Below are 27,989 nucleotides of genomic sequence, written 5' to 3'. Positions count from 1 at the left end.
GAGTTTAACAAAAATGAACTGAAGAGCTTTATTGACATCACAGTACATTCAAGAATAATTTTAAGAACAATACAGCTGAAAGAGAATGGCATATTTATAGTCTTATTATGTACTATTTCTTGAAAAAATGTAATACAAAGAAATCCTATTAACTTGGAGCAGCATTTGGAAAAAGACACCTATTTACACAATTAAAAAAAATCTGGTTTCACCTACACAGCCACAATGTGCCTCTATAATGAGACAAGCCCTTAAAACTCATGGAATTTTTAAAACAGCGTCATGGCTCTTGCCACATCATTCCTCAGCGCTTACGACGGGGAGGGGTTGTTGATCTGAAAAAAAAAAAATGGGAAAAGACAAAATTTAAAAATAAAAATGTATTTATACTTAAAATCTGCAATATAAATAAATACTGTTATATAGGATTTCTAACATTATTTAAAAATATTTAACAAATACCAAACTGAGTTTATAAAGAGAGAGAGAGAAAGGACACTTTCAACTTTGAATAAATTCAAAAAACTTAAAAAAAAAAAAGCAGACAAAATACTTTAAAAAGTATACTACCTTGATCGGGACTTAGACTTGTGTTTGCGGCTTGCCTTCTTACCAGACCTTTGAGATTTCTCCATGGAGCGCGATCGACTATGTTTAGGCTTCTTAGCCTTCTTTTCTTTGCTACTTCCAGGGGATTCAGAACTGCTCCTTCCACTAGAATCAGAACCTGAATGCTTTTTACTGTCTTTGGTAGCACTTTTCTTACTGTCCTGTCTAGAGTCGTGTCTTATGACTTTAACAGATATAGAACCACTCCTACAGAAGATTCTCTCACTTTCTCGCTTCCTTTTTAGCCGATCATCCTGACTACTGAATTTAAAATCTTTTTCTTCCCTTTTCTGTTTCTCTTTTCGTTTATCCTGTTCACGGTCCCTTTCTTTGTCTTTTTTTCTCCTGTCTTTATCTACACTTCGACTTCTCTCCTTTTTCCTGTCTTGTTCTTTAGCCTCACCTTTATGCTTATGACTGCTCCCACTAAGATTTCCACGTGGATCCTCAATTTTACGCCTATCTCGACTCCTACTGCGACTGGAACGATTGGCTCGTCTATCCCTTGAGCGACTTCTGCTTCTACGTCTGTCTCGGGAAGGACTCCGGTTTCTTCGTCTTTCTCTTTCAATGCTACTTCTATGAGGTCGCCTCCTGTCTCGCGGCTTCACTCTGGCCCTACTGCTGTCTACTTGAACTCTGCGAGAGCGGCTCCTGCTCCTGCTCCTGCTCCTGCTCCGCCTAGCTTTCACTGTGGGAGACCTGCTCCTGCTATGTCTCTTTTTTCTTTTAGGAGAAGAGGAGCGAGAGGACGTGCAGCTGCTGCCTGAGCTGGAGCTGTATGAGGAACTGGAGACGGAGCTGCTGCTGCTGCTAGTCCTGCTATTGCTACTGGAGCTGCCGCTACTACTGCTCCCTGACCTACTCCTTCCTTCTTTCTCTTTCCCTTTATGCTCTCTCTTGGCCTCTAAGGCTGATGGAGCTTCGTTTGGAGTTCTTTTCTTTTCATTAACCACATCACCGTCTGCTTCACTGGCTTCTAGCAGTGATAAACTATTTGACTCTCTGTGAATAAATTCATTCATCTCTTTTGTAACCCTTTCTGTTTGCTGCTTTTCTTCTGAAACAGAAAAAGACAAAAAGACACAGAAAAGCTAAGTAAGAAATGAAAAACTACCATACTAACAAATTATAATAATAGTTTCATTTTTAATAGAATTAGGGTACAGACCACCTATTTAATTAAAAACTTTCTCACAGCTACATTAAAATGGTAAAAATAAAGTATAATTAAGTTCCACATTTCATGGACCTAATATGTCAAAAGTATTAATACTTCAAACACTAAATCAAAAAGAATTGAGGCTTTTTTCCACAGAAAATCTTTGAAGTCTAGCACCATCTACCTACATCAATACTTCAGTTAAAGGCTAGCTTACATTTCAAGTTCTCAAAAGCCACATGTAGTTAGCCATTTACTATTCTAGACAGTACAGTAATAGTATCAAAATGCAGAGGTTTCCCCTTTGTCCAGTACTAGTAAGTAAGAGATACGCAGTAGGGTATGGTGGCGCATAGCTTTAATCCCAGTACTTGGGAGGCAGAGGCAGGAGGATCTCCATGACAGGTCAGCCTGATCTACACAGTGAGTTCTAGGATAGTTGAGGACTAGATAGGGTTCCTGTCTCAAAAGACCAAAAACAACAAAAAAATGAAACAAAACAAACAAAAAACCAAAACCCAACATCAAAAGAGAGAGAGAGAGAGAAAGAGAGAAAGAAAGGAAGAAAGGAGAGAGAGAGAGAGAGAGAGAGAGAGAGAGAGAGAGAGAGAGAGAGAGAGAGAGAGAGAGAGACAGAGAGAAGGGAGGAGGGAGACAAGCAGTGATTCTTGGAAAACTATTAACAAAGCTTAGTCCTAAGAGCTGTACAAATAATACTTTTCAAAAATTAAACCCTAATACGCGTTCATTATTCCTAGTATTTTCACATACTTAAAAACTGTACTTATGTAAGAGATTTTTAATAAAGTATTTCTAATCTCTTTTCCCTAAATAGCTATTTTCTCAATAGTTTTATAAATACATTCAATAAGTCTATTTTCATTGCAACAATTTTAACACAAAATAAAGATCTCTAAAGAGCCTGATTTATGATCACAGGGATGAATGGCTCCTACAACAAACTGAAACAAAATAAAAAATACACTGTGATCTTAATCTCAGCTGTTATCATACCACTTAAAACGAAGCCTCCAGTTCTAGCCTACAATATCTCTACTTGGTCTAAAACTAAAATTGTGGTGTTACAATATTATAAAGCTATCTCTTACATTCTAATAAACAGGAGTTTTTTTTTTTTTTTGGTTGTTGTTGTTGAACCTCACAGCCAAAGTTAATAACACACCCTGAGGTCATTTAAGACATAAGACTGCTATCCTGCTGTATACTCAGACTCAGACTGGTTAACCTGCTTTTAAAAGGAAAATAGAACAATCAAGTTTACTTGCCTTGGATTGCCCATGCAATGAACTTTAACAACCTAAGCAAATGCAGAGCTGTAATCTTAAATTACTACTCTTCTACTATTCCCCTGACCCAGACTATGCATGTGCATCATTTTCTGAAAACTGCAAACGCAGAGTTGAAAGCAACTTCCTAAAATTGATCACAAAGGCTGATAATGAGTGATGTCTGTGGGGTTGGGGATTTAGCTCAGTGGTACAGCACTTGCCTAGCAAGTGCAAGGCCCTAGGGTTGGTCCTCAGCTGGGGGGCCAGAGGAGGAGATGATGTTTGTTTTCTGGGTCCATTGGGATCAGTTGGAAGCAGTGACTTGGTCCCTTGTAAAATGTTGTTAAAGATTTCTGTATCCCATTCTTTTCCCAGTGGATATTTTCTGTGCTGTTCAATAACTACAGAGCAAAGTCTTTTGCTAGGAAAAGACAGAGACACAGATAATCAGTCTCACAAGGACAGACACAGGTACAGACACAGGCAGATTTGGACTCACACAACAGAGACAGAACACACAGTGAACATGAAGCAGAGAATTCAAATCGGAACTTGCTCTTGTTTACATGATTCCAAGGGGAAGTGCTTTTATTTCTATCCTTAATGAGACACTCATGCACTACTGCTGACTCAATCACTAATATGCAAAAAAGCACATATGAAACTACACAAAAGCTACACAAATCTAGGATTACCTTCCATCTGTTTATCTTGTAATAGCTGCTGTTCTTTTTCTTTTCTCCAAAAAGCTTCCTGTTTTTGCCGGATTCGGTGCCGTAATTCTTCATCGTCAGTATCAGATGACTCAGAGCCTCTGTCGCTCCTCTCATCTTCACTGTCTCCTGAGCCATATCCACCCAGGCCACCTGTGTGCATAAAAGTCATTCTAGCATATGAAAACATCACATTATCCACTAACAACTTTTAAAGCTCCGAGAAGAAATTTTATTTTTTCATTGCCTTTTCCTGGAAAAATATGCTTATTCCGGGTAGGGAGAGGCATAAATTCAAAGATTAAATTCTCAGAATCTTCAGACAATGGTGATAGTAGTATCTTATTCTTTGGACGATTTCACATATTTCTCACCACCAAGGAATCATAATAATAGCTTTCTTTTATTGTCCACATAAACCAACAAAGCATTTAACATGGCAATAATGAAGCCTTACTAAAGTTTAGTCAATCCAACTACTGGAATAACATTGAGGATGATTCTGAAAATATTTGTAAAATTAATTATTTTATTATTCAAAGTTTCCTGGGTTCAGGTAGGATGCTAAGCAAATTTTCTCTAATAAATCAGAATACTGTAATTCTCACGGGTACAGAAATGACGTGAACTACTCCCCACCCAGAAGTCATATCAAAACCACACGGGCATTTCATTCTACCCATTTCTCTTGTTCCTCACATAAATTAACGTGGAAAAGGCAAATTTAAGCTTTAATCTTAATACCATGCAAATAGCAAATTATGAACACATCACTACTGCTGTAACATAAACCCATTTCCTCTAAGTTGAAACTTGAGTTGCTCCAAAACAATTCAGGTAAATCATTAAATCCATCACTCTCTAGGCAAATTCTTAAGTATGTATGCTGTAATTTTGAAAGGCAGTTTAGACACCACCAAGGTTAAACCACTACCTATTAAGTACAAACAATGTGTATGTAATATATAACATATAATTACATATTATATATTACACACTGGAGCAATTAATGAAGAAATTCTCCACTCAACTCACTCAAATGAACTAACTACATTAACCATTGCATTTATAATCATTCTACTACGAATGCTTTAGTCAAATAAGGTGGATAAAGCTTTTTTAGGCTGAAGCAAGCCTGACATCTAAGTTTCGCCCACTAAGTAGGAACAGTGCATTTCCCAACAGAACAAGCAGAAAGACAAGATCAGTGAGTCTCCCTCTAGCCCTCTCACACGCACACAGAAACACTTACCGAGGCCAGTGAGGGAGGCCAGTGCACTGGACTGTGCCAGCTGTTTTGCAGGAGCTTTGTATCACATCAACAACAGGAACAACATGTTAACACAAATAGCCACGATTTCATAGTCATGAGAGTCTACGGTATTGTTAAATCTACTACTATCGCTGCTTTTTGGGGAGAGAAAAAACATTAAAAACATAACATTCATTTTAAACCAGTAGCATGTCTGGCTTTGAAATTACAGTTCTGATGTGAGCTGAAATTGGCTTATGATGAAGAAAAAGGTTGGTAAGTATATCTGTATTTCTTTCTATGACCTATGGCACATAATATATTTTCTGTATGTTTTTCAGGTGTTATTAAAATCATATAGGAAAGTGGTTGCCACTGGTGTTATAAGAACTTTAACTGATAAACTGAGAACTCTGAAGGTTTGATGTAATTCAAAATTCATTTAAAAAGTTATATATTGATACCATGGTATCTATTTTTAAAAAACAAAAACAAAACCAGTGAAATCTACTGAGCTTGAGGAATTTTCCATGCTGTGTTAGAGGACTACAGGATGAACGCTATCTGTGCTTAGGTAGGTCCGATAAACAAAACACTGCTAGAGTTCCAACATGACAGCTTCAAACTGAATCTTTCCCAAAGAGTTTAACACATGCAAGGAGAGAATATTTAAGTAGTTGATGGAAATCCAGAGGACAACAAAAAAGTCCAAAATAACCAAGGAAATCAAAATTCCCCTACAAAAACAAAACCAAGAACACCCACAATGTACCTTTCGTTGCTTTCCGGTGTGCATCTTTGGCTACATAATAAATTTCTTCATCTGTGACGTCCAGAAGAATTTCAGTTAAAAGCATTTTTGTCAGCAACATCTAAAGAATAATATTTTATATAGAGCTTCCGATTTAATTTCAGTACATTTGATTATTTTCAAAACAATTAAAATGAAAAGCCTTTTTAAAATTAAGATATTTTAAAATCAGATCAATCATTACTGAGAATAGACCATCTTGAAAAACATTCAAACTTGAAAAAAGAACTTCAAATTCACAAGTATCAAAGAATGACTACCCACTTGTGTAAACCTGTAATCTCAGCAGTAGAAACAAAAGGATTGGAAGCTATGGCATGGGCCACACAGCAAGACCTTACTTCTAAATAATAATAATAATAATAATAATAAATAAAAACTATAAATTTATCTGTAGATACCATAAATTCTTTTGCTAAAAACAAGAAGTCAAAGCTTGTATAAAGGGAAATTTCTGTGGCTGGGAAGATGAGTCAGTGTGTAGAGCAGATACTGTGGAAGCACAGGGCTTGAGCGTGGACCCCAGCATCCAAATAAAAAGCCAGGCATGACAGCATGCACCTGCAATACTGGCTCTAAGAAGTAGAGACAGCAGGGGTCTTCGGGACTTGGTGGCCAAGAAATCTAACCAACTAGTGTCGGGTTCAGTGAGAACACATGACTCAAAGATAAATAACTAAATAATAAAATAGAGCAGGGCAGTGGTGGCACATGCCTTTAATCCCAGCACTCCAGAGGCAAAGGCAGGGGTCTCTGTGTGTTCAAGGTCAGTCTGATCCACAAAGTAAGTTCCAGGATAGCTAGAGCTGTACCACAGAGAAACCCTGACTTGAAGGAAAAAAAAAAATAAGGATAGCCAGGCGGTGGTGGCGCACGCCTTTAATCCCAGCACTCGGGAGGCAGAGGCAGGCGGATCTCTGTGAGTTCGAGGCCAGCCTGGTCTACAAGAGCTAGTTCCAGGACAGGCTCTAAAAAAAAAAAAAAAAAAAGCTGCAGAGAAACCCTGTCTCGAAAAACCAAAAAAAAAAAAAATAAGGATAGAGAGCATCAGAGACACCTACCTACCATAAGCCTCTAGCTTCCACATGTGCATGCATGGGCACCCGCACATACACATGCACACCTACCACTCCCCAAACACATGTGCCTCTGCGCGCACACACACACAAATGTTTATAGGAGTTTTAAGTTGAAAGGAGTACCCTTTCACTTAACAATATTGCTAAGAATATAATACTAGATTCTTAAATCACATTTCAAGGTTAAACTAAAATTCTGTAGGGGGAACTAAGAAAAACAAAACACAAAGAACAATGGTACTCTATTTTGCCAGACAAAGATTCCTTTTTCCCTGGCCTAATATACTAATAAACTGTAATAATATCGAAACATAGTATAGAATAGAAAGTACAGTATATTTGAGCAAGACATGGAATGTAGCTGTGGTGTGACTGACTATCAACAACTAGTTCTGACTCTCCACCCCTCAGACTTTCTGTACCCATGATCACTTATTTATAGAAATGGAAGCAGAGTGATTTGCCATATTCCAGAGATTATGGGCAAATTCCAATCTTATCAAGTGATAATGCACTTCACAGAGAAAAAAGGCTTTAGGAATTCTCTCTCTCACAGACACACACAAAATGTTTAACCCTGCTCAATCCCTGTGAGAGTTTGAATAAGAATGGCCCCCATAGAGTCACATATTAGAATGCCTGGTGCCCAGTTAATGGGACTGTTTGGGAATCATAAGAGGGATCCATATGGGACGGGTGGGAGGTTTCAAAAGCCCCATGTTATTCCCAGTTCTCTCCTCCCCTCTCCTCTCTCCCTCTCTCCCTCTCCCTCCCTCTCTCCTCTCCCTCCCTCCCTCTCTCCGTGTGTGTGTGTGTGTGTGTGTGTGTGTGTGTGTGTCTCTCTCTCTCTCTCCCCCCTCTCCCCTCTCCCCTCCCTCCCTCTCCCTCTCTCTCCCTCTCCCTCTCTCTCTCTCGTTCACAGATCAAGATATAAGCACCATGCCTGACTGCCATCATGCTCCCCACCATAATGGATTCTAATGCTCTGAAACTGTAAGTCCCCAATAAACTGTCTTTTTGTTGCCTTGGTCATGGTGTCTTATCAAAGCAATAGGAAAGTAACTAAGACAATTCCCGACTGCTTCCTAGACCATGTATTCTTTTAATTATTTTCAACATTTCCACTAAAAAAAACTATAAAAAAATGAATCAATAAATGTTCTCAAGCCTCATATATACTAAACCATTTTTATAAATTATTTTATTTGTTATTGTGTGTATATGTTAGGCACATGTGCAGAGGTCAGAAGACAAATTTTGAAACCACTTCTCTCCTTCCACCATGAGTCCTTACTAAGGACTTACATGACTGCATTTTGATCCACTGAGCCAACTTGCTGGCCCAGTTAAGTGCTATTTAATTATATTGCTGTTATTAATATAGACTTGAAATAGACTTTATATTGGATACCCAATTAGAGGGCTCTTCCCTAAGGAAGATCGTTTCTCCTGCTCTCAGCATTTCTTACCTGCAATTTAGTTCTTTGTCTAAGGGTGAGGCCCTTTGAGCTTTCCCATTTCCATGTTACCATATCTATTGGTGTTAGCCTTGCGCAAATCTTGTTTAGGTAGTCATGTTGACAAGACTTCATGGGTAAAGCCACTTTGACATTTCTAGGAGATATAATCTCACAGCAAACTTTTGGTTTCTCTGGCTCTTACAACCATTCTGTCCTCTCCCCCACAACGATTTCTGGGCCAGAGGTGCAGGAACTGTATTGTAGATCTATCAGTTGTAACTAAGCATCATACAATCTCTTGTTCTATTTCTGTTAAGTTTTGGTCTCCGTTGCAAAGAGGAGTTTCTTTGACTAGTGTGAGAACTATACTCATCTACAGGCATAAGGATAAGTACGTAGAATACTATTAGGGGTTATGCTGCTTTAGTAAAGTAGCAGCTGTAGGTTCTCAGCACTAGGCATGTTTCCCTCTTGCTGAGTGGGCCCTAAGTCCAATAGGCTGGATACCATCAAGGTATCTACGCCACCACCACATCATGAGGATTATTTTGTCATGTCACTGTTTTCGTGCACAGGTGTCAAAGCTGGGTAGAACACTGGCTGCTTCCCTCCCTGGGAAACTTGCACGGTCTTTTGGTACCATGAATGCTAGTCCTCAGAGGAGGCTTTCAGGTCCTCTCAGACTTGTTCAATTTAGTTACCCAATACCAGTGGTTAGCCCTGAGATCACATTTATACAGGTAACATTATTAGGACTAAGCAGTTTTATTACACACTTAGGGGTGTGTGTGTGTGTGTGTGTGTGTGTGTGTGTGTGTGTGTGAGAGAGAGAGAGAGGGGGGGGGGGGGAGAGAGAGAGAGAGGACAATTAAGAAAAAAATGTCATAAATATGAGAGCAAATGATGTATACTTGGGAGGGACTGGAGCAAGAAAGGAAGTAAAGAATGTGATTATAATTTCAAAAAATTGTTATTAAAAGAGTTAATAACTGCTTTATATGGCCTGTGGTTTTGTATTTTTAGAGGGTTGGAGAGGTACTAGGGAGTAATATCAGCACTCTTTACACATGCTTTACCTAGCACATCCAGACCAGAATAATTCACAATTGCTTCAGACTTCTCAGTTTAAATAGCCACGCAACAGTTTACTGTAAACAAACAATTGCACATGGCAGGAAGCAGCACTTACCATCTGATACTCCTTCTCTTCTTCCGTCATCTCCGGCTCACTGTGCTCTTCTGGGGGAGCTGGGGATGGACTTCTGGTGACTTTCCCACTGCTCACAGCCTCGGTGTTTTCAGCATCTTCATCGTCTTCATCACTGTCCTAGACAGCAGCGTGAGAACACAGATTTAGCACTATAATATAGAGCCGAGCAGGCAAACTAAGAGCAGCTACCTCCTAAATTACTCTTTTTACTCTTTTTTTGGTGTTAGCTTTAAAGAGCTAAAAATGCAGCCTATTGCTGACATTTACCTTCAACCTCTTTAAATTACATTAATTGTTCTTTTTCAACATTTTTCCCCCTTGAGAAACCAGCTTCAGACTCATGATCCAGCCCCATCCCTGGAAATACTGAGAGCATAGTATTAGTAATTGAAAGAGTGACCTAGGGATTAAGATTATAACAAGTCTGGCCTTTGTTGTTACTTTTTCGAGACAGAATTTCTCTGCGTATCTCTGGCTATAGACCAGGCTGGCCTTGAGCTCACAGGGATCTGCCTGCCTCTGCCTCCTGAGTGCTGGGATTAATTAAAACTGTGTGCCACCATGCCTGACTATAAAAAGGTCTATGAAAAGCAGTTACATTTCATTTCAATTGGTTTCTCCATTATGAACTTTGACCTATTTTGTAAATAATAAGGACTGCATCATATGCAGAGATGACTGATTCAGAGAATGTCTTCCTGAAACAAATGGCTGGTAGAACTTTGGATAAATAAACCACAGTTTCATTTTTACAGTACTATGTAACTAACTTTTTATTTACTTAACATGATTTAATAATACTAAATCTCTGGCCAGATCCAAAAATCTCAGTTTGCTGTGCCTGAAACTGAGTTCTTTCTCTTCTTTTAAATTACAAAACCCTTTTTTAAAAAAAGACGTTCATTTTTATACTATGTGTATGGGTCTTATGCCTTATGTGCCCGTAGAGGTAAGGAGAAGACACTGGATCTCCTGGGGTTGGAGTTATAGATGTTTGGGTTGCCATGTGGATACTCGGAATCCAACTTGGATTTCCTAGAAGAGCAAACAGTGCTCTTCACCACTAAGTCACTGTTCCACCTAAATTACGTCCTTTTGACGACACAATGGACAGACAGATAAGAAATCAGTCTATTTCAGATTGAGAAATTGTCTCTGTATGATTTTAGTACCAAGAAACCATAGACCATATGGTCACTCTTAGCAACTATACTGTACTAAGTTAAAAGGCAGATGATCGTCTAATGATCATCTAATCTGTAGAATGCTAGGACCAGAGAAAACTTATGCAACACAAACCCAACATGTTTAGGAAGACAAAGGAAAAACAATCTCTAAAACTGGTTCTAAACCTGTGGATAGCAACCCCTTCAGGGATCAAGCAGGGGTCATCTAAGACCATTGGAAAATACAGATATTTAGCATTAATGTTCTTAACAGTAGCAAAATTACAGTTATGAAGTAACAACAAAAATAATTGTATGACTGGGATCAGCATATCATAAGGAACTGTATTAAAGGGTCACAGCATTAGGAAAATTGAGACCCTCTGCTCTTAAAGAAAGCTGACAATAATCAAACCAAAACCAACCAACCAACCGAGAACACAGAGCTATTTCCCCCTTTCCTGACATTTCTTGTTTTCATAACATTCAGAACAAAAGCTTTGGCGTGGGTGTTTTGAAAAAATTAAATTTATGATGTTTATAAACAAAACAAATGTGAGCGCACAATGTAGTTATCTGGCTCTTATTCCCAAGGCAATAATCAGCCCTGAAATGACAGCTCATTTCCTCACATCTACACGGGTCCAGATTTGGCTGTCATTCCAGGAATCATTAAAGAACAGAAAAATTAGTCAGCCACTCATGCCACATAACCGATGAATAAATATTAAAAGGATGCAAAGCCCTTTAACTGTCAAAAAGAATGAAAACTACTAAAGGCTCAGTTATAAGTATGTATTAAGATCAGACAGCGGTGGTGCACATCTTTAATTCCAGCACTCAGGAGGCAGGGGCAGGCAGATCTCTGTGAGTTCAAGGCCAGCCTGGTCCACAAAGCAAGTTCCAAGACAGCTAGAGCTGTTACACAGAGAAACCCTGTCTCAGAGGGAAAAAAAATGTATGGATTAACTATCTGCCTAAATCATCAATTAAAACATATGCTATTTAAAGGTACATTTCTCTATGCTATTTACACTGTTTTGTTTTATATGACCCACTGTTAGGGAGCTGGCTGCACCATAATAAAGAAAATATAAAATTGTACATTAACATAAAAACTAACCAGAATTACAGGGGATATTCTTACAGGATAAACTTTTAAAAAACTTATTGCCTCCTTACTTTTTTCTTTCACCTACCCTCAACAACATACATGTAAAATATAAACCCCACTAGACATAATGGCACACACATACAATCCTTGCACTTGGGAAACTGAAGGGTAGTGAGTTCAAGAGCCGTCTATGGAAGTGTTTGAGGCCACCCTGGGCCAAATAACAAGATCCTATCTCAGTGAAACAAACACAAAATAACATCAACAACAAACCCCAAACCTCAATATACTTGTCCCAAGAATGTTCAAGAAAATGAGTATCTTTCTGAAGGATTAGGCCACTTTTCACATAGTCAAAATTATCAGTTTCATGTCAGGATCTACTTACAAATTTACTTCTCTGAGGTAAACGAGGGCCATCTCCTCCTTCAGCATCTTCTGTGGCCTTCTTTTCTTTTTTTGACAATTGTGAACGCTGCTGTTCCATTCTTTCTTTCTCTAATTTCTTCTGCTTTTCACGTTCCATTTTCTCAAGGCCTTCACGAATCCAGGCTGGAAGAGTCCTACGTTTTACTGCATCTGTTTCATATAAGGAAAAAAAATTCACAAGTCAGTTAAGTAAAACTCTAATAATCGAATAAAGTTTTGAGCTTCTATAATTGCAATGAGCCCATGTAAAATTCCTTTAATGCTGTGCTTTAAAAGCTATTCCTTTGAATAGCAGGAGGGAGCACGTTCTAAAGCTTTCTGCCAGGGCACAAGAGCATATTAAAGTGTCACCTCATTTAAGGCATACAAAAGTCCTGAGATCACTACTACTGTTCAACCTCTTTTGTAGGTGAGGAGATTAAAGTTTAATGAGACAAAGCCAAATGTTTGCCAGGGTCAAAAAGCCAGTGATGAAGGCTAATTCAGACCCAAATTCTTACACTGAGCTGCTTGCTTAAATATGACAACAGACCAGAGTCAGACAAAGATATAGTTCATTTTCATACTAAGAATTCATCTAGTTAAATTAAAAAAGCTGTAAGTTAGAATCTTCCTAAGGTGTTAAAAGTTCTATTTCCTGGCCCATTAAATGGTAGGTGATTTGAAACTTTCGATATAAAACTTGGGTTAAATATATAACTTGTCATTACTAACTTTAATGGTAGTTAAAAATTGATTTTGTTGTTAAAATACTCATAGGAAGTAAATAGTTAAAGGAAACCAATGTGACAAAAATGTATCTCATAACTAGACTGGAAGGAGACCCAAGGCAGAGAACACTGAACTATCAACTCTGAAGTTAACAAAAATTTACACTTTTAATTACAAACTACTATTTAAGGCAAATAATTTGAAAAAAAAAAAAAACAAAACTATGCAATACTTTTTACATTTAGATCAGTAGCTCTCTTGTTTTTTGTTTCAGATTTGTGACTATGATAGGGCTTTTAAATACCGTTATTTCTACCACATTAAAGAGATACAACTTAGGAAACCAAAAAAAGGTTTTTACAGTGATAAAGTTATCATGCTAGTGTGGTTCATGGGACATATTTAAATAGCTACCAATTTGTGGAGGCTCCTGCTTCACAGGAAGAGCAATTGGTGAACGCTGCCGGTCCCTGAATGATGGTGGCCGCTCTCTTCGATTCTGTGCAGGTGCTGGAGGTCCTGGAGGTCCTGGTTGCCAATAAGGAGGATGAAATCCACCTTGCGGTGGACCAAAAGCAGCCCCATGCTGAAAGAGTATTGCATTTTAATTTTCTTCAATTTAGTACATATACCCTCCGGGACACACGCGTGTTATGAAATGGAACAGTAGAAATCCATGTGTGCAGCAAATCCAAGAATTCCATGGTTCTAACATCCAAAAGTATTTCTGTAGCCCCAAGAACCTAAGCTTATTTTTCTCAGGAAAGATAAAGATTTTCTGCCTATGCAAATACAAATAGCTTTCTATAACCCAGCTTATAGATTATTTAACTACAGAAAGGCACATGTACACATACACAGTTCTATTTATGTATATGAACCTTTGCAGTCTAAATTCATTTATACACCCTATCACCACAAAGACCTCAACATTCCCCCCCACCTCTCTTTCCTCTCAAAGGAAAGCTCTCGCTATATAGCCCTGGCCTGGCTAGCTTTGAACTTGCAATGTGCCCAAGACTGGTCTGAAACTCAAGAGTCTCACAGGTAGGTGCCGGGGTGACGGGAGGTACCATCACATTTAGTCAATTTTATTTAACCAAAAGCTACATAACAATTCTGTTGTTGTTGTTGTTGTTGTTGTCAATTTCAACTTCTCACTGCTAGTGAATTCGGGCTGTTTCTAAAGGAGTGCAAGATTTGCTTTATATAACCCCCAAATGATACTGAATTATCTACTACAGTAAATGACTATTTCAAAGCTCTGCTACTTTTAGAGAGGCCTTTTAGGAGAAAGTTGCCAACAGGCTCAGCCTTGTTCACATGGGCTTCATTAGGCTCAACTAGAGCTCCTGTAACTACATCCATTCATAACAGAGCAAAAACTGCCACATGTGAGAACGGGGCTCCTGTCACTACATCCCTTCATAACGGAGCAAAGCTCGTCACATGTGAATTCCAAGAGTGAATACATAAGAATCTAATCCTGCATTAATGAGAGGACTACTGTCTCAAGGTGAACATATTATCAAACTCACCTTACAATTAATGCTTAAATATGCAGTTTCTAAAATATTTTTATTTTGACAGTGTAGTACATAAAAACTTGTTTTTTCACAATGACATCTAAACTTTTTATTTGTTTGTTTTTTCGAGACAAGGTTTCTTTGTGTAGCCCTGGCTGTCCTGGAACTAGTTCTGTAGACCAGACTGGCCTCGAACTAACATGAGATCGCCTGCCTCTGACTCCCAAGTGCTGGGATTAAAGGCGTGCACCATAATCTCATGTTGACATTTAGATTTTTAAGGGTAGACCCTAGCAAAGCAGATTAAGAAAATAAAGCCCATACAATAACACTATTTTCCATAGAGTTCTACGTCCCTAGAAATGAGCTGAATGTCACAGAGGAAGCCATGAACACAATTTCATTAATATGTTCTATAAATGGGAAAAAACCCGAGAAAAACAATAATAATTCTACACAGAAGTTAGGAATAATCTACGTTCACTGTGCTTTGTGTCTCACTCATAATCTATTAACATATAATGTACTCATCTATAACATTTAAACATATCATATTGAAACTGGAAGACAAGACATCATATAACTATTTGCACTTATACATTTTTCACTTTATCCTAATTTTTACCTATTTGCTTGTACCATTTTCCTAATAAACTAAAAATCTAATGATTTTGATAAACACTGATAAATTCTGACACTGTTTATGTGCTTATTTGTACAATCCTGAAAATGACACACATCTTAGGAATTCTTGACGAGACATTTCCAAAGAATGAGTTACGTGCATGTCTATGATAGTAAAGTAACAAAATATCTTTCACCTGATAGTCAAACTGGTTCACCGGCCCCACTGCAAAATTATCAGGTGGTCCACCAAAGTTGTGATTGTTCTGGTTAAACATATGTCTGTTGTCAGGGGCAAATTCCCCACTGTCCTGACTGTTGCTGTCTTCAGAAGGAGGAACAATGTCCATTGGGCCTGGTGTTGGTGGCATCCATGGCTGATCTGGAGGGGGGTGTGGGGGTTGCTGATGCATTCCCCATTCTATTCAGGATTTAGGCATAAAGACATTCAACAGGGGGTTATAACAAAATCAATACAATTTTTAAGATCTCAAGAAAGCTACAGAAACAAAAGATTTTAAAAAGCAATTTATGACATTTTTGTCAAATTCCTTTTGTATTATCTTAAAAATAAGCAATGAATGAAGCACCATCTCATACATAATTCAAATAAGTTAACTCCATTCTAATTCACACTCTAAACAAAATGCCTAACGTTGCTATTTTGTTTTGATATTTGAGACAAGAATCCTGCTATGCAGACCAAGCTAATCTGGGACTTTCTACATAGCCTAGACAGGAGTTAAACATGAGCCCCTTCTGCCTCTGCCTTTCTAGTACTGGAACTAGAGGCATGTGAGACCACACTCAGCTCCAAAAAGTATTTTTAACAAATTTAACAAATTCCAAAGCAACTCATGGATCAACTGCTCAGTTACTGTTCAATGGCAACAACATAAAAATACTTCAAATTTTATATTACTCCTTTTTCATGAATACATCATTTATCCTCACAACAACCCTGTGAGGTAGGGAGAAATTCTGGTATCATCTGTTTTAGAAGGGGAAACTGAGGCACAGAAGTTAGTAAGTTCCTAGTGTCACAAAAAAAAAATTAAGGTCAACCTAAATGTAGCAGGAGTGAAAGGAGAATCAAAGATGCCAGAATGAGTAAACTTTAACTTGAGAAAACATTTTCAAAATTGGGAAAATTTAGCCTTTTAGAAGACAAAAATCAACCATCTCACAGTATCAAAGATGAGAGTATTTGTTTCTCTTTTAAAAATACTGTTGAAATATATCCTATGTTTTCTATTCTCACCAGTTAACAACAGAAATAATAAGTGAAGGGCTGAATTGATGGTTCAGTGGTTAAGAGCATTGGCTGTTCTTCCAGAGGACCTGGGTTCAATTCCCAGCACCCACATGGCAACTCACAACCATCTGTAACTCTACTTCCAGGTGATCTAGTACCCTCGTACAGACATACCTGCAGGTAAAACACCAACACACATAATAAATGAATACATTTTAAAAATTAATAAATAATAGCAAACGGAGGCTATGATTTTCTCAGCAGGATATTCAAATGTGAAATCTCTACAAATAGTGTGACGTGGTTATTAAAAATATTAACAGAATCATAGAATTAGCATTAAGGAATCTAAATTATACTGTGAAGCTTAAAAAATAAATAAAACCAAACAACCAAGAACTTATGGAAAATCATGACTATCTGAAAAAGGGGGAGAGGAGAGAGGTGGGTGGGCGATGGGAGCAGAGCATAGCCGACAGGCTTGTTTGTTACACAGTGGCACAACTTTTCTTTAATTAGAGGCTAGACATGTTTTACTCTGCCAGTGCTGCTTCTGAAAAGGCCAGAGGTTGCAAGAGAGAGACAAAGAGTGCTCTCTTTTCCCTAGATGCCAAGTGAAGTTTCCAGAGTGTTCCCAGCCCCTGTCAGCCTAGGAATGAAGAACCAAGAAAAAAATCAAACTGAGTGCCACAATGCCAGCAGACTGTGTACAAAATAATTTAACCACAAAAATGTCAAAATCAAATTTTGACAAGTCTATTTTTTAAGGACCATTAATTTCAAAAAGCATAGAAGTAAACAAGGAAAACAATGTACTACTAATCCTCATTTTATTTTAAAACATCCTAAAATTTGGAAACATAAATAACCAACCTGGTTGCCACATTCTGTTAAAGTTTGAATCCCCTTGAAAATTCCCATGATTATTTGGACCAGATTCCATTGTAGGCATATCCTGTCCATTTGGCATCATTCCTGGTGGTTGTTCTACAATGCTTTGCTGTCCTGAAGCTTCTCTTTGTGCAATCCAAGCTTGGGCCAAAGCAGCCCAGTCAATCTGGCCTAAAGTAAATTAACAGAACTTAGCATTTAGAATGAAGGAGCTAAAAGAATAGCACATCTATGTAAAACAAGCATTGCAAGTATTCCATTATTTTTCTTCTTTTCATGTATATATTTGTGTGGTATATACATGTATGTATATCTACATGTGTATGGAATTATCTCTTCCTTTATCTCATCCACACTATTGTTTGAGGGAGGGTCTCTCAATCAAACCCAGAGTTCCCTGATAATACTAGTCTCCATAGCCAGTCTGCTTAGTGAGTAATTGATCCCACTCTGCCTTCTGAGGCTGAGTGGACCATTCACTCACTACACACCCAGCATTTAACAGGGCTCCAGTTCTCTTGTTTGCATGGCAAGTTTTAACTCCTAAACCATCTCCCTGGCTCCTTCCTTATCTCTTTCCCTCCCTCTTCCCCTTTCTTTCGCATCTCTGTTCTTCATATGCTGTAGAATAATCCTCCTGTATACTGTAAAGATTTGTCACTCGAATTGGTTTAATAAAATGCTGATTGGCTGTAGCCAGGCAGGAAGTATAAATGGGGCAACCAAACTAAGGATGCTAGGATGAAGAAGGGCAGAGTTGGGAGAGTCACCAGCTAGACAGACAACAAGACAGACACACAAAACAGGATAAAGGTAGTCAGAAACACATAATGGGAAACAGGTAAAACCCACTCTTTCTAGGCTGCCTTTGAGCCTACACATGATAGATCGGGGTAACTTTCTACCCTGCTCCTTCTCACACCTTCCTTTTACACTCATTGCTGTCAACAGAAACGCCTCTCCAACAACTTCGCAATCCACCATTCCTACTCTTTCAGGTTCTTTCTTCTCTAATCTACACTAAAATTCTAAGACCTATCATTACTAGTAACAAAGTCATTTAATCAGGTTTCAATAAACATTCTCATATATTTTAATGAAACAGAAAATGGATGAATGGAACTAGAACTTGGCCAAATACATGTTAAACTTTCCAACTCTCTGTGATCTAGTAAATCTAACACTTTTACTAAGAAAATACTTTGACAAGTAACCGTTATATACTCAAGACTACATGAACTGTTTTAAGCCTGGAAAGGTTTAAACAACAACAACAACAAAAATCCAGAAGTCTTGCTGTTGCTATCATTATTGGTTTATATTAGAATAAAATCCTACATTAAAATGCTACATAGCGGGCTGGAGAGATGGCTCAGCGGTTAAGAGCACTGGCTGCTCTTCCAGAGGTCCTGAGTTCAATTCCCAGCACCCACATGGCAGCTCACAACTGTCTGTAACTCCAGTTCCAGGGCATTTCACTCTCACACCAATGAACATATAATAATAATAATAATAACAACAACAACAACAACAACAATAAATTTTAAATGCTACATAGCTATTTAAAAGAAAAAACACAAGCTGGATATTATATACATATGTAATCTAAAACTTGGGAGGTGGAAATAGGAGCACTGTGAGTCTGAGGCTAGCCTGGGCTATATAGAACATTCTAGTCCAGTCTGTACTACATTATAAGGCTGCTCAAAAAAAGAATAAATATCTCCCTAAGGAAATGTCAAATAAAAAAAAAAATACATGATGAAACAAAATTAGCCATAACCAAGTTAAGTGCTAAAACGCTATCAGTTTAAAAATGTAAAACTGTCACAAAATTTTCTATACTTCAAGAAAGCATTTTTAAGAACAATGTGCTGTAAAATATTACTTTAAGGTGTGTTACATTTGTTTTTGCTCTGGAACATTTGCTTAACAATGTACAGATGTACTGCACAGAACTCTGTGAAGCTGGGATTCTTTGTCTAAAACAACTGATGGTCTAATAAAGAGCTGAACCGCTAATACTGAGGCAGGAGAAAGGATAGGTGGAGCTGGCAGGCAGAGAGAATAAATAGAGAGAGAAATCTGGAAGAAGGAAAAGATGAGCAAGAGGATGAGGAGAGGAGGATGCTAGAGGCCATGCTCAGCCAGCCACTGAGTAAGAGTTTAAGTACAATATACAGAAGAAAAGGAAAAAGCCCAGAGGCAAAATGTAGTCAGACTAATCTAAGTTAAGCTGGCTAGAAATAAGAGAAGCTAAGGCCAGGCATTTATAAGTAATAATAAACCTCTGTGCATGATTTATTTGGGAACTGAGTGGCAGGCCCCACAAAAGACCTAAAGAGCAAAGAGTAATAAAAAACAGCCAACAACAGGAATGCATTCACTACTAGACTGCAAAGCTAACTCTTTCCATGAAGGATTCAATAAGCCAATGTGAATGTGATCATCTATATCTCACCCACTTCTAAATGTCCACCCCTACCCGATTCCAAATGGAGTATTTTCCTTACTTGGATCCTGCTGGTGCTGAAATGACTGCATCCACTGTTGCTGGTTCAAGGGCCATTGCTGCCAAGGTTGTCCTCCTTGATCCCACATCCTTCAAGTCTCTACTTAAACAAAGCAAGCACAGTTAACGCTGGGACTTTTTAACATTTTCAAATTTTATACAACAGAAATTGCATGATGATATTTCTACGTGATGAAAGAGCTATAACTCTATTCAAAATATTGCCAGAGATGACTAGATTTAAATTGAAAAGCAAGAACAGAAAAGTTTAAGTTAATGCTAGTATCAGAGTTTAGTTAAAAGTACAGTTTTAATCATCCATGCTTAAAGGCAAATACATAATTATATAATGTGTGTGTATAATTTCCCAATATCTCTAGAAAGCCAATTATTTTAATTATAAAAAGTGATTTATTCAACCCCCAAGTTCCTTTAAAATAGTAACAAATAGCTGTAGCAGATGAAGAAAACTTGTTCTTGTATTACAGCAAATAATAACAATAAACACATAATAGCAAATCTAATACCTGATTAAGAAAACTTTGTAAATTGATGAAATTATAAATTTAAAGACTTCCAGTGTCACCCACATAAGATATGACTTACAATATCTAGTATTATATTCCCTAAAGCACTAAATCATCTCACAACAGATGTTTAATGAACTGAGCTTCCAACACAAAAAAATTATTAGGCATTCAAGAATGACATAAAACAGTATTAGAAACAGTAATCAGACAAAGTCAGAATGTAAGACAGTTTCTAAGACCCTTACCTTTATTTAAACATCATGAAAAGAAGGCGGGGTACTCTAAGTTATGAGTAAGGGGATGGCAGATCCTTCTACCACTCACTTTTCTGTAAACAAGCCTGAAAACTCATAAAGCATGTAATTCCTACAAGTCCAATATATATATATATATATATATATATATATATATAATACATATATAATACTTTATCAAACACTGTATAACTAACTCTGTTCAAGAACCAATAACAAATTGAGCATGGTGAAACATTTTTTTGTTGTTATTTTCAAGACAGGGTTTCTCTGTATTAACAGCCTTGGCTGTCCTGGAACTAGCTCTTGTAGACCAGGCTGGCTTCAAACTCACTGAGATCTCCTGCCTCTGCGTCACAGACGCTGGGATTAAAGGCGTGCACCACCACTGCTTGGTGGTAGAACACATCTTTAACCCCAGCATTCAGGAGGCCGAAAAATTATGGTATCTGTGAGTTCTAGGCCAACCAGAACCATACAATGAGACCCTGTCTCAAACCATGCCCCTGCACCCTACCACACCCACCCATGAAAAACACTAGCAACGCCGGGGGGTGGTGGCGCATGCCTTTAATCCCAGCACTAGGGAGGCAGAGGTGGGGTGGGGGGGCAAATCTCTGAGTTCAAGGCCAGCCTGGTCTACAAGAGCTCGTTCCAGGACAGGCTCTAGAAACTACAGGGAAACCTTGTCTCGAAAAACAAAAAAAAAAAAAAAAAAAGAAAGAAAAGAAAAGAAAAGAAAAACACTAGCAACAAGGGCTAGAAATGATTCAGCAGTTAGGAGTACGAACTGATCTCGCAGAGAAGCCGTGTTTGGTTCCAGCACCCACATGGAGTGTGCTCATAAAGCACCTTTAATTCCAGCTCCAGAGCTCTGACACCGCTGGCCTCAAAGAACAGCTACACACACCCATAGACATATACCTAACACATAATTTCAAAATCTTTAGGGGCTGCAGAGATGGCTCAGCAGCTAGGAGCACTTGTTGCTCTTCCAGAGAACTCGGTTCACAAACATTCCTAATTCCAGCTCCAGAGGATCTAGAGCCTTCTTCTGACATCTATGAGCACCAGGCACACAAGTGGCACATATAAGTACATGCATGAAAAACATCCATACACATAAAATAAAAACATCTAAAAATAAATAAAAAATAAATCTTTAGAAACAGTAACAGAGGCCACCAAGACAGCTCTGTGGGTAAGGAGATATATTGCCAGGCCTGACCTCCTGAGTTGGATTCCAGGTACCTGTGTGCATGTACACATGTACACACGTGTGTACACACACACACACACACACACAGAGTCTTCCAAAGCTTTTCTCAAGAGCTACTATTCAGGAATGGTGTTTCATGATTTAGATTGAGAAAAATCAATGTAAAATATGGGGTAGAGGAGCAAAGATGACAAGAAAAGTTCCAGTATCAGGAGTCACTAAAATGTTTTAATTATTTATTTATTTTTATTTTGGTGTTCTGTCTACATGTATGTCTGTGTGAGGGTGACAGATCCCCAGGAACCAGAGTTACAGACAGTTGGGAGCTGTCATGTGGGTGCTGGGAATTGAACCTGTGTATTCTGGAAGAAAAGCCAGTGCTCTTGACCTCCAAACCATTCTTCCAGCCCCCAACTAAAATGTTTTAACAAAACCAAAAGAATCCTGATTTAGTTTCATATAACTATTGAATGAGGTAAAGGCTGCCCACCAACTACCTGGGTCTTTTTTGAAAACAATATAGCATTACAATCTCTTAGTAAAATTATAAACATAGCCTCTGGCCTAGCAAATCCCTTTCAGAGGCCCCAACCATGAATGAATATATTCACAAGAAAACTATTTTAAAAATCTTGGCAAATGTTCTACTGGTAAGCATGTACTTTTAGTGAAATTTAACTAAAGATAAATAAATTAAAATGGACTCTACTAAGCAATTAAAATGAAAAGAGCTTTATACACTGACATGTACTGATACACACGCAATGAAATAGAATTACAGCATGAAAACTACCACTTGAAGCTTCTTGTTTTTCATATTATAGCATGTATATAAGATTCCTGAAAGTTCAAGGAAGCAAGAAAAACGTTATCAGGGAACTTCTACTTCATACCTTTTGTATTCTTTAGACTATTTTATTGTGTGTATAAATGTATACATTTTAGAAATATATAAACTTTAAGACGAAAGGAATCAAGGGAAAGAGACGCACAATCCATAAAGGCTTATATAGGAAGTAAAAAAATCACACAGAAGTCACCTAGACAGAAGATAAACCACGGAGCCTTTGTTCATTTTCTTAGAGGCTATAGAATAAATTTAGAAATCTAATTCTAAGGGGATAACTTGCTGGTCATAAAAACTTAACTTTCATTTCCCGCAAAAGTCTATAGAAAGCCAGGAGGTAGTGGCACCTTTAATCCCCACACTTGGGAGGCAGAGACAGGTTGATCTCTGTGTGCTGGAGGCCAGACTGGTCTACAGAGCTAGTTCCAGAACAGCCAGAGTTACACAGGGTATCTCTGTCTCAAGAAACCAATGGAGTCTAGAAAAAAAGTAAGCAAAACGAACAGAATTTAGGCAAAAACTTGATTAGAAAAACAGAATGAACTGATCAAGCATGTAATACATACTTTTGTATGTTTTAAGCCAGCACAACACTTACTAAAGGGCTTACCAACTACTTAACAAAAGAGCAAGACTGATTTGATGACAAAAATTCGAAGCCCTATTCTCTACTTCCTCATGTTCACCATAAAATCTTTATACTAAAGGACAAATACAAAACTCTAAAACTGAATACTATGACTCCTTACATACAAGAGTCAAAGTACAAAGATTATGATGCCAGGTATGGAAACCAGCACTAAGGGAGCAAATCTCTGAGTTCAAGATCAGCCTGGCCATGTGTCCACTTTGACTATACTAAACGGTTAGGTATTTTATTCATTCATTTACATTACCCACTACATACATAACTTTAACCATGAAAAGTACATTCTAATATTACTATTTATTTCTTTAATATCGCAGTTTGATTTCTATTGCCTAGGGACTACAGCTAAGTAGTGAAACCTGTACAGCATATGTAAGGTCTATATAATCAGCCCCAATACCCACATATCCCCCTCCCCGGGGGAATAAATTCTGAGAGCCATGAGATGGCTCAGTAGATACAGGCACTTCCCACCCAGCCTGGCAACCTGCCTGAATTTAATCCCTGAAACCCACATGGTGCTAAATGAGAATCTATTCCTGCAAGCAGCCCTCTGATCTCCACAAAATGTCATGGTGCGTGTGTCCACACATATACTCATAATCATACAAAATAAAATAAATGCAACTATTCTTTTACAAGATTGAATTAACTTATTCAGTCTCCTTTTAGAATTATTTTCATAGATTATCAACTTTTCAAGTTTGGAGAAGTCTGACTACTGATGATTCATGCAACAAGATTTTGTTGACAATATTTCCCTTCACAGGGACAAGTTAATTGTGTGTCTTTAAAAAAAAATAACTTTAATCTGAGAAGAAGAGAAAAGCTACTAACCAAGGATTGCATCTGATCATCAAAAGTATCACACTGCTGGAAAACACTATCACCAATTATGGACCAACCTGGAGTCTTCCCAAAGACAGGCTGAAGTCCTAATCCGTGATATCTTTCCTTAATGGGAAACCAAATCTGGGCAGATAACAGTAGTCAATTCAGGATGAGGTCACATTTGATTAGGGTAAGAACTAATAAATCCCTAGTGAGGACAGATACAATCATCCATATGGAGAGATATCCTGTGCCTACGATGCCAAAGACTGGACAAGTTTACCAGCTAAGGAACAGAAAGACAGGTGCCATCCAGAAGCAAGGAAGACACCTGCAAACTTTGCTTCACTCTTTCCCCTTAGAGCCATGAAAGAGTGCATTTCAGTTATTTTTAAGCTGCCTAGTAATCTGCTACAGTGACTCCCAAATACTCACAACCAGAATGATCATCATTCAGTCTTTCTTTACTTTCTTTACTATTAGAACTGCAAGTGAAAAACAAACAAAACCCAGAGCTGAAGAAATGGCTCAGTGATTAAAGAAGTGCTGGTTACTCTTATAGAGGACCCAAGTTCAATCCCAGCACACATGAAACAACTTGTACTTCCTGAAATTCCAGATCCAGGGAACTCATCATCTTCTGACCTCCACACACTCACACTAATATGCACATATACATACAAAGACACAAACAGATACACGCATGTATGTGCACTAGTGCAGACACATATAAAAATAAATCTTAAAAGGAAAAAAAGCCCTTCAACTGTTTTGAGTTTCCCAAAGTGACTTGTTCAAATGATGATCACTAATATTTACAAAAGTCACTTATAGACTGTGTGACAATAATTAAAATTTAATTAAAATGTAATGTTCTAAAGCCGTTTATAGCTAGCAATCTTGTAATCTTATCACTAAGGAGGTAAAGAAGCAAAGGCAAGAAGAATTTTGAATTGGAGGCTATAAGACCCTGTCCTTGCCCTAACTGAAATTAAAAAAAAAAAAAAAAAAAACAAGCTCTGTGGTACCACATATCTGTAATCTCAACATTCAAGAAGCTGAGGCAGGAGGATTGCTGAGCACTCCAGACCAGCCTTAGTGACAGAGTAACAAAGAAACGAAAGAATCCAATAAAGAACTGGAGGGGAACAGTAGACATAGGAAAGACTCAGCAATGGTCAAAAGCAGAATTTGAGTAACAATATATAGTACTGACATCCAGGCATAAAATAATAACTTTTCTTTTAAAAAATATATAGTGGCTAGAAAAATGCCTTAGCAGTTAAGAGCACTGGCTGCTCTTGCAGAGAAGAAACTAGGTTCAATTCCCAGCACCCACATGGCAGCCATCTGTAACTCCAATGCCAGGGGATCTGACTCACTTCAGGCCTCCACAGATACCCTCTCCACACACAAACAAACAAAAACAAAAACAAACAAAAAAAACCTTATTGTTTTTAATGTTTTTAAGAGATTTTTTAAACTAAGAATACAGGAGTAAGCCATAAGTTAATAACGTAGCAACACTGTTCCAAATTCTATCAAAAGTTCCATGCAAGCATATGCTTCCGAGGAAAATATAACAGCTGGGGGACGGTTATAAACTATCTGCTCAATTCTTCTACAGTTAATTCTAAGGCTTGGTGTGGCGCTAAATGCCTTTAATCCCAGCATTCCAAAGCAAAGGCAAGTTGATCTCTGGATTCCAAGCCAGTCAGGGCCATAAAATGCAAAAGAATTTTCCTAAAATATAAAGTTTACATATGTTTTAAATAATGCCTCTTAAGAATATCCTAGCCGGCGGTGGTGGCGCACGTCTTTAATCCCAGCAGTAGAGAGGCAGAGACAGACTGATCTCTGTGAGTTCGGGGCCAGCCTGGTCTACAGAGCGAGTTCCAGAAAAAAAAATATATAGATATATGTAGATATATACATACATAAACACGCACACATCCTAGAACTCATTTACTACATCCTCTCTAGGTGCTCAAAAAAAAAAAACCCCACAAATAAAATCTGGTTTAGTTTTGCCTTGCTGTACTCAAGAGCTCTCAATATTATTTTGTTTTATTTATGGTCAAGGAAAGAAAAGATTAGTGAAATATTAAAGATTTAGACTGTTAATTTAATCAAGCACAGTCAAAATCTGCTCAAAAGCCCAATTTTCTTAGATAGCATAATCCACAAAAGAACGAAACAACTGAAACACAGGATACTGTTGGCCTCCTTTGTGATGCTTAACACAAAATATCCATCACTGGGTAAAAACACAAAAGCAAACTGGGCAACAAAATGATACTTTAACAAGACGCAGCCGCCTTCCCGGGCCTGCGCAGTCCGAGTCGCGGGGTAGAAGTTCCAGGTCCCGGCCCCCGCCTCCTCCGCCCCTCTGCGCTGCTGGCCCCGCAAGTGTTTGCACTGCGCACGCGCAGTGCTTAACGGCCGGTCAGGAGCCCAACAATTAGTCCCCTGCCTTCTCGGAGAAAACTCTCAGTTCCAAGAAGCGATCGTGAACACTCTCTTCACCAAAAACACTCATTTCTTCGGCGAGAGTGGCGCTCCCATTGGCGAGCCCAGGCGGACACCGGGGCTTCTCGGAACGAGGTTCCGGCGGTCGCGCCAAGCAGCGTACGCAGCCTGCTTAAGTCTCGCTACCTTCGCCACAGCAACCGGGAGGCTCTTAGTTGTCCGGCGAGAGCCTCCGTGTAAAGTGCTCAACGCTTACCCGCTCCGATTCCGGAATACCGCTGTCGCCACCGTTCCTGTAATTCTCTCCAACCCTTTCGATGCTTCTACTTCTTCATGAACAAGACAAGATGGCGCCGGAGAGGGCTCACCCGGAAGTGAATAATAACATCCGCTTTTCGTCTGAAGTCGTCTACGCCCACAGCCCGGCTTGTGAGCATGTGATTATACCGGCTTGACGCGTCCGCGCCATGTTTTTTAAGGGCAAACCCTTCTCGATTTCTGCGCTGAATATTCGTGTATGAAGCCTGCGTCATACCCTACACATTTTCATCTGTATAGCCAGCACAGAGCCGAGAACTTAAGTGTTCCGTACAAAGGGCGCCTTGAAGTTCTTAACTTTAGCAAGGAGACCCTCCAATAGAAAGTGTGTCCTCTCCTACGAACATTTCTGCTTAAGGAAAGATGTTGAATTCGCTTCTCCACTTTCAGACCATGGAGGGACCCCAAAGTCAAACCCAGCCAACTTGAAATTGATTCTGCCTGGCCCACTTCAGACAAGCTGGCATCAGGCTGGAGTCCCACTGAGTTCTGGAAGCAGGGAGTTTGCCTAGGTCTCTTTGTTAACCTCTAACATCGCGCCCCCTTGTGGGAACTTTCACTCAGTTCAACTTCGCTCAGCTACTAAAAGTAACTGGGAAGCAGTTCCTACGGGGTCCTCTTCACCTCAACTATAAGGTGGCCTTCCAAAAAGAGGTAAAAAGCCGGGCGTTGGTGGTACACGCCTTTAATCCCAGCACTGGGGAGGCAGAGGCAGGCGGATCTCTGAGTTCGAGGCCAGCTTGGTCTACAAGAGCTAGTTCCAGGACAGGCTCTAGAAACTACAGGGAAACACTGTCTCGAAAAACCAAAAAAAAAAAAAAAAAAAAAAAAAGTCAAAAAGAGGTAAAAGAAGTTTTAGCCTGAACATTGTTCATATATCTAAAATGTCAATTTTTCAGCCTACCAGTTTCGTTACAAAAGAAATCAGAATGCTTAGAATCAGAGTATTTTTAACCTAAACTTTGGGAAATGCCAAATCCCTTTAAAGAAATTTAAGTGTGCCTGAAGAAAGAGTTGTGAAGCAGTTTTAGGAAGGAGGCTGTGTCTACAAAGATTGAT

The 27,989-nt window shown here is 38.6% G+C and overlaps 2 protein-coding genes across 6 annotated transcripts in view; both read right to left on the bottom strand.

Annotated features, from left to right (window-relative positions):
- The window catches only part of Coq3 (coenzyme Q3, methyltransferase), a 38,915-nt gene extending 38,580 nt beyond the window's left edge, over positions 1-335 (bottom strand). The window contains exon 1 of the mRNA XM_038346993.2: positions 217-335. Within this exon, the coding sequence (XP_038202921.1) occupies positions 217-262 (46 nt within the window). The 5' untranslated portion in view covers positions 263-335. The remainder of the gene's footprint in view (positions 1-216) is intronic.
- Pnisr (PNN interacting serine and arginine rich protein) lies at positions 4-26,980 on the bottom strand. Of its 5 annotated transcripts, none has more exons than XM_038346986.2 (12): positions 26,869-26,980; positions 19,815-19,913; positions 17,284-17,472; positions 15,353-15,576; positions 13,420-13,591; positions 12,254-12,444; positions 9,565-9,702; positions 5,798-5,897; positions 5,026-5,079; positions 3,756-3,926; positions 571-1,669; positions 4-335 (listed from the first exon to the last, which is right to left on the bottom strand). In XM_038346986.2, exons 2-12 carry the CDS (start codon positions 19,900-19,902, stop codon positions 305-307), a joined length of 2,457 nt encoding a protein of 818 aa, XP_038202914.1. In that variant the 5' UTR covers positions 19,903-19,913; positions 26,869-26,980; the 3' UTR covers positions 4-304. The 5 variants fall into 5 exon arrangements, with proteins under 5 accessions (XP_038202914.1, XP_038202915.1, XP_038202916.1 ...); XM_038346987.2 differs by having other exon boundaries at positions 19,815-19,916; positions 26,869-26,959; XM_038346988.2 differs by lacking the exon at positions 5,026-5,079.
- Positions 26,981-27,989: the final 1,009 nt, after the last annotated feature.

Source organism: Arvicola amphibius, chromosome 11 (assembly GCF_903992535.2).
Source record: "Arvicola amphibius chromosome 11, mArvAmp1.2, whole genome shotgun sequence".
Classification (NCBI taxonomy): Eukaryota; Metazoa; Chordata; class Mammalia; order Rodentia; family Cricetidae; genus Arvicola; species Arvicola amphibius.
This window is presented reverse-complemented; position numbering and strand designations above follow the sequence as displayed.